The sequence below is a fragment of the Protobothrops mucrosquamatus genome, unplaced genomic scaffold (assembly GCF_001527695.2).
Source record: "Protobothrops mucrosquamatus isolate PMUCROS unplaced genomic scaffold, P.Mucros_1.0 scaffold7, whole genome shotgun sequence".
NCBI lineage: Eukaryota > Metazoa > Chordata > Lepidosauria > Squamata > Viperidae > Protobothrops > Protobothrops mucrosquamatus.
Window position 1 is genome coordinate 1,481,886 of NW_015386394.1, and position 17,731 is coordinate 1,499,616.

Sequence of the window (17,731 nt, forward strand, 5' to 3'; positions counted from 1 at the left end):
GGTAACAGATAAACATTAACCAAGAGGCAGCTTGCCAAACACTATGTGTAACCATATGTCTATTTATCTACTTCCTTGCAAAAGGAAGAAAATGTGTCCAGTTCCTTCTTTCCCACAATTTATGACTGAAACAATGATAAAACTGCCCTCGTATTTCGGCTTGACCTTGCAAACTAATCTTTAAGAGCTATTGTGGTATAAGGGTTAGCAAAATGGACTTGGAGCATGGAGACCTAGGTGCAAATCTACTCAGTTATGATGTTTAGCAGGTGACTCACTCTTCTGTGACCTAATATATCATTCAGAATTGTTGCAAAGGTTAAAATGACGAAGGGCACCATATATTTTACTTCGTGTCTTTCTTCAGCCTTAATTTGTTGCCTAGATTTATCTCTCTCTCTCTCTTTCTCTGTCTTTCTAAATTTTACTGGCCACTGACCAGGGTAACTCTGGGGGGCTTACAATCATAAAAGATAAAAATTGTATAAGCTATAAGACATAAATAAGTTAATACAAAAAACCAAAATAGTTAGTTAATACAAAAAATGGATCTTTGATGATTCCCTGTCCAAATCTATAGTGATAATTATCGTATGGAGTTCTGAGAAAGCTGTACAGGGGACACTGCAAATGCTAATACTAATTGTCTGGTTTCATAAAACATACTAAATACTTCATTCATTGTGGGATATTACTGCTTTCCCAAGATATGAGGCTTAGAGCCACTCGGTCTCACCAACCAAGTATACTAAAAAAGATTCTTTAATGTTACATTAAAATAACTGGAGAAAGAAAATCCTCACTGGAAAACTTTTAGATAAACATTCACAGAGAACACAAACTTTTATGTGAAAATATTGTATTTTTATTTCTTTACAATCAAGACTAGCTATTGAAATAGGATGAATGTTTTGCTGATTCCAAGATGTTATTTAAAAACCTCTCAAATCAGACATAGAAATGTTCAGGAAAAGTCATTTATTCTGTTAATATTTACACTATATAATCAATGCATATAATATAAAGAGGAACAGATATAATTAAAGCTGGTTTTGTGTCATTATTCCTTTTATCTCCTCTTTTCCAAAAAGAAATATCTATAGATGCTGCAGATAAAAGGCATGTGTGGCTGGTGTTCTATGTTCTACAAAAGTTTAAGAAACTCTGCCCTGAACCCTAAAACCAGATTAATAAGCATAATTACTGTAATTACACAACATGCTATTACTAGTAAACCATATCATAATTTGATGTAATGGCTGAGTTCATGCAATCTGCTAGAAATATTGAACCTCAATCTCATTTTAGTTTAGCATTTTATGTGAATCCAGCTGTTCCATTTCATGACATTAATTAAATATTGAGCAAAGATTTTGTAATACTCAGGCAGCCCAAGTTGTCACCAGCCAAAAGAAGTGATGACCAGTGGCGCTCCGCTAAACAGCTGATTGTCAACAGCGTGCTGAAACTGAGTGAGCCTGTTCTTTTTCCTTTTCCTTTTGGACCTAAAAATGTTGATCCCCTGATTGGGAAGAGCTATAAAGTAAAGACCCCAGAAGGACTAGGGGAGAAGAGAGTTAAAGGCGGCGAGCAACTATAGAAGGGGAAAGGATTTTAAGGAATATAAAAGAACTCTTAACAACTGAACTTAGACTGACTCAAAGAAAGATTACTTAACCTATATCAATCTATACCATAATCTGTATTTCTGTTCAGTTAAGAAATGAAAGCAATTCAAATGTTTAGAACATGAAAAATAAAATATTAAACTAGTTAATTCAGTTATAAAAACTAGTACAAGGTTTCATATTTGTGGAATTCTTGGAATGGATGGGAATCACCAAGGAAGAAATCATATCACTGCCAGAACTGGTACAGCAAGCTGCTACACATAAATTGGTAGAGCAAGCTACTACACATGAACAGGCAGCAAACCCCATACTCATTCACACTGGTGATATTACCAAGTTGGGTAATCAAATTTCTACAAACAACAATCAAGTTCACACACAACTAAAATATCAAACTCTGAGCTGCACATATTTCTGTTTCATATTTTAAAGTCAGAAAAATGCTTAAAACAAAATCATCAATTAGTACAATAATTTACATTAAAACATTAAATAAAAATATACAGAACACAATAATAAGAAAACAGCAAGCATTTAAACAAAAAACCGTCTCTATCTACCATCTATCTATATATTCTTTATTAAGATATAGATTGAAGGTTCAAAAACATTTTAGGCAAGAATCAAAGATTAATAAAACAGTAAACTCAGTCATTCTAAAAGAAACTGTTCCAGAGTAAATAAACAAATGATTCAAAACTCATTTTTCTTTTCCTCTCCATGTCTTGTCACTGAAGTTCTTGGAGAGATTTTCAAGGGAGTCTCTTTGTCTCTCACTAAGAGAAAAGGGAACACTTTCTCAGAAAATGGATAATTAAAAGTAAAGATGTGATCCATTGAGTCAGCATTGTAAAAGATGAGTCTATCAAAATCATGCTTCAGGATAATCAAGATACGTTGTGGTGATTTCCAAAGTGTAAGTTTGATGGGAGGGCTTGTAGAAGCTTGGTACTCTCCTTGTGTTAGCTGCAGTACCCAGAATCCTTGATTAATGGTGATATCTTCTGAATATTTTCTTTCTACTGATTCCCGAGCAATCCCAACGGCCCACTCTTTGGCCTTGCCTACTTCCACCACCCATTCTAGAGTCCCAGAGTCAATGCCTTCTGCTCCCAGGACACCTGGCAAAAAACGGAAGCGCTCAGGATTGTCAAAAAGGACCTGGGATTGCTCCCCCATATGTACCCCTTTCTGATCTTCTGAAAGGATGAGAGCAGGATAAGCTGTCTTGGGATCCAAGATCACTTCAACTAAAGTTGTAGATAAAAAGATTAGAATATTTTCTGTCAGGCTAAGGTTAAAAACAATATAGAACAATTCAACCAAAGTTCTGTTCTTTATTTGCTTATGCACAATATGGTGGCTGCTTCCAAAATGGCACCCACTTTCATACATGTGATATCTATGTAGGAAAGGCTACTTGTTAGGGAGATGTAAGTATGAGCCCTCAGACAAAATGCAGTAAGGATACTATAAGCATTTACATTTCTAGAGAAACAGAGAGCTAAGCTTGGAGTAAAAATGTGGCAGTTACAAAACATGAATTAGACCCCAGAAAGGAAGAATTTACTAGCAAGAAATTTAATTTGACTTTCTACAGATAATTCTTGAATTATGACATAATTGTCCATTATACTCTCAGGTTGTGATGGTCATTCAGGCACTGACATGATTGTCCCACTTAACAACATCCACACCTGCTCTCCCCAATGCATTTGTTAAATGGAGTATGGGGTGCCTCAGGTAGTGGAAGGTTAATGCAGGCCCAAGTAGGTGGACAGCAACTCAGAGACTGAGACAAGCATTCAGATCTATCTCCTTCTGCCCTTCTTGCTGCAGCCACCCCAGGACTTTTGTTTAGGAACATTAATTCATTCACCAGCAACTAACCTTTCTTTGGAATCCCAAAAAACTTGTCATATAGATTTGACAGTATTATTTTTTCTTGTGCCTTTTTCTCTGTTTTGGTCATGGCGGATGGTTTTGGAAGGAAATCTGTCAGAAATAAATGATCATTCTTGTATTAAAAAACAAATGAAGAAACTGAAGCTCCTTGGTTCCCTTTGTTCCTTCTGCAACCATTTGATAGGCTAAACAAATTAACGCATTAAGCCCAGTATTAATGCAATGAGCATCAACTGATAAAAATGAGCCACAAGAAATATTGGGTAGATCAGATTTTTTTTCCAACCAGATGTCTCCAAGTGTGCTAGATCTCAACTGCCATCATTTGGGGCAACACATCTTGAAGGGCATTACTTCCCAGAGAGTTAGTAGAAATTCCTGCAACTCTGGGGTCCAATAAACAATGGAAGACAAAAAGGAATCAATTCCAGCTCTTCTTTCACTATCAGTTTCCAGTAAGCAAAAAGATTGATCGAATTATAATTATAATATAGTGATTTAAAAGTAAAAGCATTTAAGGTTATTTTTAGTGTGTTCAGTTTGTTCTCTATGATCAATGTGCCCTTGAACATTAAAACTACTTCTATGTTTGAATAGACTATAGAGTGCCTGAGTATCATGCCTTGAGAAAACTTGGCCAACAGGATTTTTCCTCAAAATATCAAATTCAAAAATAAAAATGTAAAAGGATTTCTTGTTTGTCTGAGGAGGTGGATGTCTCAGCTAAGACAAAGAGGATAACTATTAAATCACAAAACACCCTCTGGTTGTTTTGGGTTTGCTAGATTAGCAAATCAGTGAAAACAAGAGGTGGGATTTGAGCTGCAGAAAAAGCAGGAATAACACAATAGGCCATATTAAATACTACATTCACTATGTCATACCTATTTCCCTTTTCTTCATACTGATTTTGAGAGAAATATTAGAAAGCCAAGGGGAAAGAGGAACAGAAGCCAACAAAGGAATTTAGCTTAAGCATCACCTTTGAGTTACCAATACGCAGTTGGGCTTTTTCTACCTACATTCCAGCATCTCGTTTTGGATTCTTGCAGCCAGATCCTTTTTATTTATTCTGTCCAGAATGCTGACGGTCACCTTCAGGGCCTTGGCATCATCATATGCCTCAATCATGTATCGGGCTATTTCAATGTGGGTAGCTTTCTCAGTCTTGGAGCGACGAATGGGCTTGTAGCCCTTCTCCACTGGGTAGTCCTCAAGGTGCATCTTAAATTTCTCAAATTCCTCTTCACTCAGCTCTTCAAAATAGTCAACTAGTTTGCAGCGGGGAGTGTGTGACATTGTGGGTCTCAGTCAGATGTACCTAGAAGAAAGAAAATGTAAACGTTGAAATAGAAATCTGACTGAAGGGATGAAATCTAGTGTGGTTAAAGTTTAGATAGGCCCATGGAGAAGAAACCAAGTTAAATACACGAAGCCCTCAGGAGAAATCAGCTCCATCCGGCTCTGACCACTTTCAAGGGTCTCTAAGGGGGTAGCAGAAAAAGTGGAAAAAGCAGAAACGGGGGTCAGGCAAAGCTACTTCTTCCTCTCGGCTATTGCTCCTCCTCCATTCCCTCCATTACCGGCCTGCTGCACTCTACTTTAACCCTGAAGAGACTTTCACTTTCCTTTTCCCACCGACCGCCTGAGTCTTCTCTACTCAAGATAGAAGGCGGGGGTGGGAAGCAGGTAGGCTTTGCCTCTTGTGATCCAGTGAATAAGCGGGCAGCACCGAGGCGTCGGAGCTGGAGGCTGGCAGAAGAGTATCACTCCTGCCCGTCGGGTTTGCTTGCAGTCAAGATACCTCGAGGACTGGGGGAACTGCCGCTGGTCCAGGAAGGGAGAGGAAGGTAACTCTCTCGCTTCCCCGCACAATCCCTCGCTTATCGCTGTCCTCCGCCTGCCGCCGGCCTGGAGAATTCGGAGCAAAAGAAGCGGGTCCCGAGGAGGAACTCGCCACTCAGCCGCCGCTAAGGGAAGTGGAAGTGGAAAAGGAAAAGTGAAAGTGGATCGCGAAGCGGGAGGGGGCGTTCTCCCGAGTTCTCCAGCACACAGACAAGAATTGGAAAAGCAATGTTTGGGGCGGGGGCATCGCCCTCTGTAACGGGGTGGCGTGGATGACTTTGGGGAAGGAAGTGAAGAAATGCAGCCTAGGAAACAGACAAGAGAGGCAGGAGCCCTCAGTCGCTTGAAGGTCTGAGGAAGAAACTTAGCAAGACCCGCTCTAATTGTTCAGACAACTAAAAATGGCGTCGGGAAGTTTATACTTCCAGACTTGGAAGCTTCTGTTATGTCGCTTCATAATAAAGAAGAATTAAACACCTAGTGTTGTTTCCTTTGTGGGAAGGCTGACATCTGCCAATGGAAGAGTTTCCCAGAGCCGGTGCCTGCAAATCCCATCATCCCTGAGCCATTCTCTCAAATAGCTTGATCTGCAGAGATAAATAAGCTGCCAAGCTTAAGTGTAAAACTGCTGCCTGCCTATGACAAAAAAAGCGTTGCCAAAGGCTTTAGAACCTTAAAAAAATAATTTCCATCTTCAGAACTACTTTTTGCCCTTTTATTTCATTGAAGCTTGTAGGAAAATAGAGACATTTTATACTTGATATAGCCTAGACATAGCATAGTAGGGATAAGAAATTGCCTAGTGCATTTTCAAAAATTTGCAGTTACGTAGCCATGAGTCCATATGTATGCTAGTATGCAGTTGCTCCACATGTAATCATCAATTTGTTTGTAGTTTGAGTCTGTTTGTTCCTGTAAAGTAGATATAGCTTACATTTGGTGGTGGGAGGGTGTCTTTCACCCTGGGAGCAATTTTAACCTGTCCTTTTTGTGACTGCAATCTTTGTGGCTCTGCAATCTTTACAAACAAAAGTATTTGTGTTCCTGGTCTTCTGGGTAAAAGAATGAACCATTGTAAAAACATCTGAGAAGGAGGAGGGAACTCTTGAATCTCAGGTGCTTTTTCCTCCAAGCTTTTCAGAATTCCCCCTCACCCAAATATAAACTCTGTGTGTTTTACTCCTAATCAAGGAAATTTTAAAAAAGTGACCTGTGAAATAATAGAAATACTCTCCACGTTCTGAATGCATTTTTACTCTGGAAGCTTATCAAACATCACTCTTAATTTGTGTCATGGATTTTTCATAGTACCTAGAACAGTCATGAACAATGGTAATGTGATGCCTATGGTGACCTTCTCTGTTTCTTTGAATAGTGCAACTTGTACATGTTTGTAATCAGTACAGTTTCATTGAGCCTTTAATTCAGAAGTGAGCTACACTGGCCTCCACTTTCTTTTTGGGTGCAATTCAAGGTGCTGATCATCACCTTTAAAACCCTATATAACACAGGCGTATGTTACCTGCAGGACCATCTTTTCCAAGGACCTGTATTTGTCCTACTAGGTCAGACAAGATGGACATAGTCCTAATCCCTTCCCCAAAATACTGTTTTTTCCATGGCATTGCTGTATGGAACACTCTACCCACTGAAGTTCAGTAGGACTTCATCCTCCTAATTTTCCTTAAAGCTTTGAACACCTGGTTTTTGGACCAGAGTTGCTGTTCATGGCCCGTTTGTTGTGGCCAACTCATCATGGCCAAGTTGCCAAAGCCAATTCATCCCAATCAATTTACCAAAGCCAACTCAGTGCAGCCAATTCACTGTGGGACAACTCACCACAGAACAATTTAACGTGGGATAACTCAACACAAGGTAGCATTACTGTTGTCTGCCACTATTTCTTTGATGTTATTTGTCCCTCCTTTAGCATCTTTTCTTTAATTATTCTATTCCACCATTTCTTCAGTATTAGTATAACTCTTGTATTTCTTGATTCACCACCGGTCTCACAGTGAATCCTGCCAAAAAATGGGTTTACCTTATAGCAGTGGGTACATGTGCAATTGCCCAAAAGGCACTCTTGTGTGCCTTAAGTGCAGGTAAAAAGAACTAAGTGAATTGAGAAATGCAAGAGTTACACTAATATTGAAGAAATGGTGTAATGGAATCATTAAAGAAAGGATGCTAAAGGAGGGACAAAATGAATTGTGAATGAGAAAAATGAAAATAATGTCAAAGAAACAGTGGCAGATAATAGTAATCTTGCATTGGGTTGTCCTGTGTTGAGTTGTGCTGCACCGAATTGTCCCACAATAAGTTGTCCCAGGGCGAATTGGCCACATCAAGTTGGCCATTTCGATTTGGCTGCATCAAGTTGGCCTTGGCAGATTATACCATTCTGTCCCCAAGTACTGGATAAGGTATGTTGATTGCAGATCAGAAGTTTAACTTGAACCCAGGTCATTGATAATTTTAATGTTGTAATGTGTTTAGTTTTATAATTTTACTATGGTTTCTAAATAGGGTTAAAAGAAGGATAATCCCAAACTTAATCAGTTAAAGTTCCAACTTCTGAATTGCATGTCCAACACCAGGCCAATTGCAAAGTTTTCTCATGAAATATTCTTTAAGGGGTTAACTTCATGATAGGACTTCTGGCCAGATGAGACTGATTGGAATTTTCTTCCCTAGAGAGGGTATGCATTGACATTTCTGATAAAACAGAGCATTTGCCAGGAACTGAATGGGCGTCATCTGGGTGCCTTCAATGTGCCTGTAGCTTGGACAAAATGAGTTGCTGTAGCAGGTAGGAAAAATGTTGAAAATGGCCCTTTTCATTTGTAGATGTTGATTAAAGAAAGATAGCTACTATTGGAATCCTTACTTTTAATGTTTGTGCACTTTTAAAATACCATATATACTTGTGAAGAAACCAGGAAATATATGTGCTAAAGGACACTCCCAAATTGGGGTTGGCCTATCCATGAATGGGCTTATCCATGGGTATATATTAATATTTTTAAATACTTCAAGTATTTCCTATATATACTTGCAGATAAACCCATCCATAGATAAGCAGACTCTTAAATATTTAACCAAAATACCATGCAAAATGCAGGTCAGCTTATTTTGCGCGTGGTACATTTTTCATAATATTTTGGTTAAAAATTTGCAGATAGGTTTATTTGTTGAGTGTGTACGGTATATGAGGTTGATTGTACACATTTGCTTCCAACAGTGTAATGGTTGATTTAAAAAAAAACCATTAAAAAAATAGCACCAGCTACTTACATTTGGCCTTTTCTTTTTCCTATTTTTTAATCATTGACCGAGTTGTTCACTCTGGGACATTCCAGCAAGAATATTATATCTGACAAAAATCTGGATGTAAGATTCTATTGTCTGCCACAACAAGTATGGCTAACCTTATTTATGAAAACCAACCTTGTAAAAATCCTGCAAAGTAGTTGATGGATAATTCTTGTCCAAACCTGAATTTTTCCAAGACTCCTTCCTTCCAAATTATAAATTTAGAATTTACTAAATTTATAAATTACACCCAATTAAATTGAATCTGTGTTAAATAATCATACCAGGTAGAAAGTCTAGGTACAAATCAGCTACAAAAAGCAAAGGAAAGGGAGGATCAACAGTACGTCTGCCTGAAGGGGTTTAACATAAGACTGGCTTAAATTCTGATGGGTAAAACTGTAGTTACTTTAAAGAACAAATGTTTCTGAAGTTTGGACTAGCTTAGTTTTCCAAGTTTAAAGGAAAAGTCAATTTGTATTATAACAGTTTGTGGTGGGTTTTTTTAAAGTTATCCTTTGAGAGAACATGTTCCTGGATGCAGAACTGTGTTAAATCTAATAACATGTAAATATGAGTTGTTTCGTAGTGATGACCTCACCAAGCAATGTGAATAATAATAAACCATTCATTTAATGCCCATTCAAAGTTTCTGGCACTGAAGAAAACCTCTTACATCCAGTCCTTGCACTTGCGACCATCATAGGATCCCCTCAATGGCATGATCAAAATTCATGCACTGGGAAATTGACATGCATTTGCAATGGTGGCAGCATCCTGGAGTCATGTGATCAACATCTGCAATCTTCCCCATCACCTTTCAAGAAGCAAAGTCAGCAGGGGAAGCCAGACTCACTTAACAACTGCAACAACTCACTTAACAATTGTGGCAAAAAAAAAGGTCATAAAATTGGGCATGACTCACGGAACAACCACCTTGCTTAGCAATGGAAATTCTGATGTCAGTTGTGGTCATAAGCTGAGGACTACCTGTATGGCATTTATCAGCTTTGAGTTAACTACACCAGCATTCTCTTATCAGAGTTGTTCTTTTAAAAAAAAGGTGGGAGTTATTTTTTTCCTCTGAGGTGAAATTGTGGAATTGCTCTAAATCAATCAAAGAAGCCAGCAAGCACAGGAAGACATAGGATGCTCAGAAAGAATTTTTAAAAATAATTTAATGAATAATAATAATAATAATAATAATAATAATAATAATAATAACTGTAGTTAAATTTGCAACAGAAGGCAGATGTCTGTTTCTACCTTAGTTAACCCATTCTGGCAATGGGGTAACCAGGCAAGGCAGTTTCAGATGTTATCTGACTAAATCAAAGTAAACGAGTGATCTCTATGATTGAACTCAAATCTGAACTTGGGTCTCTTCACTCCCATCCATCAACCGAATTACACTACCATCCTGAATCTCTGATTTAAATTCTCCTAGATAAACAGCTTATTATTTGGTAGCCTTTATTACAGATAGCTTAATTGCTGTAATGAAAGAGAAACATTGAGGAACCACTGGGACAAGGCATGATGATGGTCCAAGAGCCAACCCAGAAACAAGCTACATATGGATCTGCTAAATAGATATAGACTAGAAGAACAATATTATAGGAATAACTGTCCAAGTTGTTATCTATCATTCATTTGTTCCTCATTATCATTAAATGATTTAATCAATCTATACCGTAATCTGTATTTCTGCTCAGTTAAGAAATCAAAGGAATTCAAATGTTTAGAATATGAAAAAATATGAAATACTAAACTTGTTAATAAAGTTCACACAGCATTCAAAAAATTCAAATCTGAACTGCATATATTTTTGTTTCAAATTTTATTTTTATTTTTTTAATATATTTTATTGATTTTTTACAATAACAATCTTTAGTACTTGGTAAACAATGTGTTGTCTGGGTTCACATTTATAACAACAATCAATGATAGTTAATTTCTATGATTTCATAGTCAACATACTAACTAGAAATACATTTCCTTGATCCTCTCTTCTTCCAGTAATATTTCCCCTTTCCCAACATTGAGCAAATATAGTTCTTAATATTTTCAATACATATAAAGTTGAATATAAACATTTTTCTAATATTTATATGAATAACAATAACATCAATATGTAGCATCTTTTCTAATCAGGTTATTTTACAATTGCATTTGCAAAAGAATCATCTTGTGTAAATCGCTATGAGTCCTGTTTTCAGAATTCTTATTTAAGCTTAATTTCCCCTCAGTATTCAAAACATTTCTTGTCAATTATAATTTTCTCAAAATTGATTACATTTAAATATCCAAAACATTTCGTACATTTAAATCATCCCAGTATTTTACGTTTCCCATATCATAAAAAAATACTATACTACTTATAAATCACATCTCTCTTACTATAAAACCCATTCATATCCAAAATTTAACTATTCTTTTAACCATACTTAAACAAGTATTTGATCATATAATACCAGTGGTGGGATTCAGCCAGTTCACACCAGTTCGGCAGAACCGGTAGCTAATTTTTTGTTGCCCAGGCCCAGAATGAACTTCTGGAAGCAGTATCCAGACAGAGAACCGGTTGCTCACATATTTGAATCCCACCACTGTATAGTACTCCATCTGGTAGGTCAAATCATCTCTTTGAGTCTGGCTCTTTCTTATTCTTATTTAAGCTTAGTTTCCCCTCAGTATTCAGAACATTTCTTGTCGGTTATAATTTTCTCCAAGTTGATTACATTTGAATATCCAAAACATTTTGTTCTTTTAAATAATCCCATTATTTTTATATTTCCCATATCATAAAGAAATACTATACTCAGGGCTTTTTTTCTCATAGAATGCCCAGAACGGAGTTCTGGCACCTTTTTTGGATGGAACCTTGTAGGGTAGGCAAGGCGGGTTGTATGACGTGTGTGAGTTCTGGCACCTTTTTTTTTTTTTTTTTTAGAAAAAAAGCACTGACTATACTACTTACAAATCATATCTCTCTTACTATAGAACCCATTCATATCCAAAATTTAACTATTCTTTTAACCATATTCAAACAAGTGTTTAGTCATGTAGTACTCCATCTGGTAGGTCAAATCATCTCTCTTGAGTTTAGCTCTCACCTTCTTTTGCCAAGCAGCTTTCCAAGTCAGTGTGTTCAGCTTGCAGGGGATTCTTCTTGTATTTTTATAAGTGTTGTTAAAAATGAGAAAGACAAATTAAGTGAGGCACTTTTGAGGGGAAATTGATCTTTTCTGATCTTCTGAAAGGAGAGGGCAAGATAAGCTGTCTTGGGATCTAAGATCATTTCAACTAAAGTTGTAGATAAGGAGAAAATTAGAATGATATCTTCTGTCAGGCTAAGGTCAGGAACAACATGGAACAATTCAAACAAAGTTCTATAAGCATTTTCATTTCTAGAGAATCAGAGCTAATCTTGAAGTAAAAGTGTGGCAGTTAAGAAAAAAAAGGATTAAGCCCCATATTAGCAAGAAACTTAAGTGGAATATGGGGTGCCTTAGGCTTGAGAAGCATTGGAATGCCAAACACTGGCCAAGCTAGCTGGACAGCTCTTTAGCTCAGACTTGGACAAGAATTCAAATCTATCTCCTTCTGCCCTTCTTGCTGCAGCAGCCCCAAGACTTTTGCCTTTCTTTTGCCTTTCTTTGTCACATAGATTTGACAGTATTGTCTTTTCTCGTGCCTTTTTGTCTCTTTTGGTCATGGCGGATGGTTTTGGAAGGAAATCTGTCAGAAATAAATGGTCATTCTTGTATTAAAAAACAAATGAAGAAACTGAAGCTCCTTGGTTCCCTTTGTTCCTTCTGCAACCATCTGATAGGCTAAACAAATTAATGCATTAAGCTCAGTATTAATGCAATGAGCATCAACTGATAAAAATGAGCCACAAGAAATATTAGGTAGAACAGATTTTTTTCCAACCAGATGTCTCCAAGTGTGCTAGATCTCAACTGCCATCATTTGGGGCAGCACATCTTGAAGGGCATTACTTCCCAGAGAGTTAGTAGAAATTCCTGCAACTCTGGGGTCCAATAAACAATGGAAGACAAAAAGGAATCAAATCCAGCTCTTCTTTCACCTTCGGTTTCCAGTAAGCAAAAAGATTGATCGAATTATAATTATAATATAGTGATTTAAAAGTAAAAGCATTTAAGGTTATCTTTAGTGTGTTCAGTTTGTTCTCTGTGATCATATGTGCCATTGGACATTAAAACTACTTCTATGTTTGAATAGACCATAGAGTGCCTGAGTATCATGCCTTGAGAAAACTTGGCCAACAGGATTTTTCCTCAAAATATCAAATTCAAAAATAAAAATGTAAAAGGATTTCTTGTTTGTCTGAGGAGGTAGATGTCTCAGCTAAGACAGAGGAGATAACTATTAAATCACAAAACACCCTCTGGTTGTTTTGGGTTTGCTAGATTAGCAAATCAGTAAAAACAGGAGGTGGGATTTGAGCTAGAGCAGCGCTTTTCAACCTTTTCACCAATTGTACCACTTTTAGAATATGGCAGCATTCTAGTACCACCAGTTACCTAGCAAGGTGTCAAAAACTTGATGACCCCCCCCCAAAAAAAACCCGGAAAAAAGTGATAAAGTACAGGTAGTCCTTGACTTACAACAGTTTGCTTAGTGACTGTTCAAAGTTACAACAACACTGAAAAAAGTTACTTATGACCATTTTTCACACTTATGACCATTGCAGCATCCCCAGGGTCATGTGATTTTACATTCGGATGCTTGGCAACCAATTTATATTTGTGATGGTCACATTGTTCTAGGGTTATGTGATCTCTTTTTGCAACCTTCTGACAAGCAAAGTTAGTGGGAAAACCAGATTCACTTAACAACCATGTTACTAATTTAACAACTGCAATGATTCACTTAACAACTGTGGCAAGAAAAATCATAAAATGAGGCAAAGCTCATTTAACAAACTTCTCTCCCCCCTTTTATATCCAAGTTCCCTCCCTCCATCCCTGACTCTTTCTTTCCTTCTTTCCTTCTTTCCTTCCTTCCTCCCTCCCTCCCTCCCCTTTTTTTAAATTGCCAGAGGCTCCGGGAAGAGGTGGCAACAGGCAGGTAATGATGGGCAAAGGCTTCCCCTCCCCCATCATTGCCTCTCCGTGGCTTGGCTCAGCTCACCTCTCCCAGACCTGCGCACGTGTTTGTGTGTGTGTGAGTGCACGCACTGAGATCAGTGCTGCTTTCCAGGTGACTGGTGCTTCTTCTGGGCTCAGCAGATGCGCCGGGATGAGTGCTGCTTTCCAGGTGATCGGTGCTTCTTCTGGGCTCAGCAGACACACCGGGATCAGTACTGCTTTACAGGTGATCGGCGCTTCTTCTGGGCTCAGCAGACATGCCGGGATCAGTGCTATTTTCAAGGTGATCGGCGCTTCTGGACTCAGCAGACGCACCAGGATCAGTGCTGCTTTACAGCTGATCGGTGCTTCTTTGGGGCTGTCAGGGCTCAGCGGAAGCACCAGGATCAGCGCCACTTTCCAACTGATAGGCGCTTCTTCAGGGCTGTCAGGACGCACCAGGATCAGTGTTGCTTTCCAGCTGATAGGCGGTTCTTCAGGGCTGTCAGGATCTGCCGGGATCAGTGCCATTTTCCAGGTGATTGGTGCTTCTTTGGGGCTCAGCGGAAACACCAGGATCAGCGCAAAGCTCCAGCTGGAGCCTGGCACTGATTCTGGCGCTTCCACTGAGCCCCAAAGAAGCGCCGATCATCTGGAAAGCAGCGCTGATCCTGGCGCTTCCGCTGAGTCCTGACAGCCCCAAAGAAGCGCCGATCAGCTGGAAAGCGGTGCTGATCCTCGCACTTCCATTGAGTCCTGATAGCCCAAAAGAAGCACCGATCAGCTGGAAAGCGGCGCTGATCCTGGTGCTTCCACTGAGCCCTGACAGCCCTGCAGATGCAGCCGTCTCTCACTCAGGCTTGTGCAGTGCTGCCGCCGGTTCAGCTCATTCCCCTCCCCCACTACCACTTTTCTAGGATGGTCACATACCACCTGCCAGGTGCCAATGTACCACAGGTGGTACACGTACCACCAGTTGAAAAGCCCTGAGCTAGAGAACAGGAGGAATATCACAATAGGCCATATTAAATACTACATTCACTATGTCATACCTATTTCCCTTTTCCTCTAGAGATCTCACATGCTTGCTCTATCCCCCCAAATGACAACATGTAAAGACTGTTCTCATACTGATTTTGAGAGAAATATTATTAGAAAGCCAAGGGGAAAGAGGAACAGAAGCCAACAAAGGAATTCAGCTTAAGCGTCATCTTTCGGTTATCAATACGCAGATGGTCTCTGTCTACCTATATTCCAGCATCTCATTTCGGATTCTTGCAGCTAGATCCGTTTTATTTATTCTGTCCAGAATGCTGACGGTCATCTTCAGCGCCTTGGCATCATCATACGCTTCAATCATGTATTTGACTATTTCAACATGGGCATCTTCTCAGTCTTGGAGTGATGAATGGGCTTGTAGCCCTTCTCCACTGGGTAGTCCTCGAGCTGCATCTTAATTTTCTCTTCACTCAGCTCTTCAAAATAGCCAACTAGTTTGCAGTGGGGAGTGTGTAACATTGTGGGTCTCAATCAGATGTACTTGAAAAAAAGAAAGTGTAAAGGCTGCAGTACAGCGAATCCATACAAATCACATTAAACCTAATGTGGTCAAAGTTTAGGTAGGCCTATGGAGAAAAAAGCAAGTAAGTATAGCTAGCCTTTAGGAGAAATCGGCTCCATTGGGCTCAGTCCAGTTGCTTCGTCTCTATTTAGGGAGTAGCAGAAAAAATAAAAAAGCAGAAACGGAGCCACACGACATTGCTTCTTTCTCTCAGCGACTCTTCTTCCCTTGCACTTTACCTTAGTTGTGGCCGGCATGTGATCCTGAGAAGCATCTCTGGAACTGTTCTGGATCATGTAACCCTGACTAGAGCATGTAGATATGTATGTTAGAATGTTTGGCATTTATTGGGTTAAGTGCTGTCTCCTTAAGAGATGGCTTATGGGTAATGTAGTTTAGCTAGTCAGCAATCCCATGTTAACAGATCTGTAGGAGGAGTCACTGAGCCCTTTACAGGATATCCTGGCCATGTGCCAGTTTGGAATGCCTGTCTGAGATAAGCATGGGACCACCGGAGGACTCAGATGGTCTCATTCCATGTTAGAAGTTGGTATGGAGAAAGTATTAATTTCTTACCTATAATGATGAACAGATGTATATTATCCAGAAGCAACAACCATAACTGCAAGTATTTCTGAATAAAATATCTGTTTTGTAATCATTCTTATTGAGTTTATCTGTATGATCTGGATTTACAAAGCAACTTAACTCTGGATCAGAACAGGAACCTAAAGAGATTTTCGCTTTCCTTTTCCCTCCTGCCCCTGGGCCATTTGTGCCGGGTCTTCAAAGCTCAAAGAAGGTGGGGGTGGGCAAATAGGCACTGCCTTTTGTGATTCTGGCAGGAGCCAATGAATAAGGGGGCACACTTTCTTCAAGCCAAGGCTTCGGGGCTTGGAGGGTGGCAGAAGAGCGTCTCTCCTATCTAACAGGTTTGCTGCAGTCAAGAGTCTCCCATTGCAGAAATGAGGGAAACCGCCACGGGTCCAGGAAGAGAGGAAGGGAGTTCTCATGTCTCAGCCCACTCCCTTGCTTATTGCTGTCCTCTGCCTGCTGCTGGCCTGCAGAATTCAGAGTAAAGGAGGCGAGACTCTGGAGGAATTCACTGTTCAGGCACTGCTGCTTCCAACTGCCCAGTACACAGAGAGAAAGTGAAAATAGATCGCGAAGCTGGACGGGGCATCCTCCAAGCTCCCAAAACGGGCCATCCCAGCACACAGACAAGAATTGGGAATGCAATGGGAGAGGGGTAGCATCCTGCTATAATGGGATGGCATGGATGACTTTGAGAAAGAAAGTGAAGAGATGCAGCCTAGGAAACAGACCAGAATAGCAGGAGCCCCCAGTTGTTTAATGGTCTGAGAAAGAATCTTCACAAGACCCACCCTAATTGTTTAGACAGTTAAAAGTGGTGATGGGAAGTTTGTACTTCTAGACTTGCAAACTTTTGTTTTGTCACTTCATAATAAAAAAGAATTAGTTCATCTAGTGTTTTTTCCTTTGTGGGAAGGCTGACATCTGCCAATGGAAGTATTTCCCAGAGCTGATGCCTGCAATTCCCAATGGGTTGCACAATCGCCAACATCCCCGAGTAATGGATCACCCATTAAGAAACAATACACCCCATCTTAGGAAGGAATAAAAATTTAGAATGCAATTGTGCAATGTGTCAATTAGAGATAAAGGAAATGTAACAATGCATACTTAGAAATACATAGGAAGTTACAAGACTGGCAACAAGAAGAAAAGCAGCAGAAACCCAAGTAGGAACGAAGGACATGTAAGCTTAAGCAAGATATAACTCTATAGGGGCGAATGACAGGTAAGCTCAGGTGAGGTGCAACTCCCAGGGGGTAGGCAACCTTGGCTCTTTTATGACTCATGGACTTCAACTCCCAGAGTTCCTGAGCCAGCCATGCTGAGTAGAGAAGGGATGTGTGTGTGTGAAATTTCTGAGCAATTCTTTTTAGTTTGTTACTTCTCCTTCTTTTACCCAAAAACTTCTGCCTTGGAAAATTGGAGGTTGCAAGAAACCTGGATGCAGTTTTTCTGTTCCTTTTAACTATTTTTTTCTGCTTAGTTACAACTTTGGGCTTTTGAAATCTGTTATCTGCTTTTCCCTCACATTAAAAAAGGAGGCAGTTTTGGTCTGCATATTTGTCTTTCTTTAAAAAAAACAAAAAAAAAGAATTAGGTATGTTTAGCTTAATAAGTGGTAGTATCCCAATATCTGAAGAGCTGCCACAAAGAAGAGTGGTCATCCTATTCTTAAAAGTGCTTAAAACAGAACAATAAGCAATGGCTGAAAATTTATCAAGGAGAGAACCAACTTAGAACTAAGGAGCATTTCCTGACTATGAGAACAATTGATTAGTGGGATG

General features: G+C 39.3%; 1 protein-coding gene across 1 annotated transcript; it reads right to left on the reverse strand.

Annotated features, from left to right (window-relative positions):
- Nucleotides 1-959: 959 nt before the first annotated feature.
- LOC107282394 (E3 ubiquitin-protein ligase TRIM7-like) lies at nucleotides 960-5,356 on the reverse strand. Its single transcript, XM_015810166.1, has 4 exons — nucleotides 5,341-5,356; nucleotides 4,559-4,857; nucleotides 3,522-3,626; nucleotides 960-2,881 (listed from the first exon to the last, which is right to left on the reverse strand). The coding sequence occupies exons 2-4, from the start codon at nucleotides 4,833-4,835 to the stop codon at nucleotides 2,325-2,327; spliced, it is 939 nt and encodes a 312-aa protein (XP_015665652.1). The 5' UTR covers nucleotides 4,836-4,857; nucleotides 5,341-5,356; the 3' UTR covers nucleotides 960-2,324.
- Between the last annotated feature and the right edge of the window lie 12,375 nt (nucleotides 5,357-17,731).

Excerpts from the sequence above, each read along its gene's own strand:
- LOC107282394 (XM_015810166.1), bottom strand. The coding sequence starts at position 4,835 with ATGTCACACACTCCCCGCTGCAAACTAGTTGACTATTTTGAAGAGCTG. Across the intron at positions 3,627-4,558 it reads CCAAAACGAGATGCTGGAAT|ATTTCCTTCCAAAACCATCC; the intron begins GTAGGTAGAAAA and ends TATTTCTGACAG. Across the intron at positions 2,882-3,521 it reads TTTTGGGATTCCAAAGAAAG|TTGAAGTGATCTTGGATCCC; the intron begins GTTAGTTGCTGG and ends CTACAACTTTAG.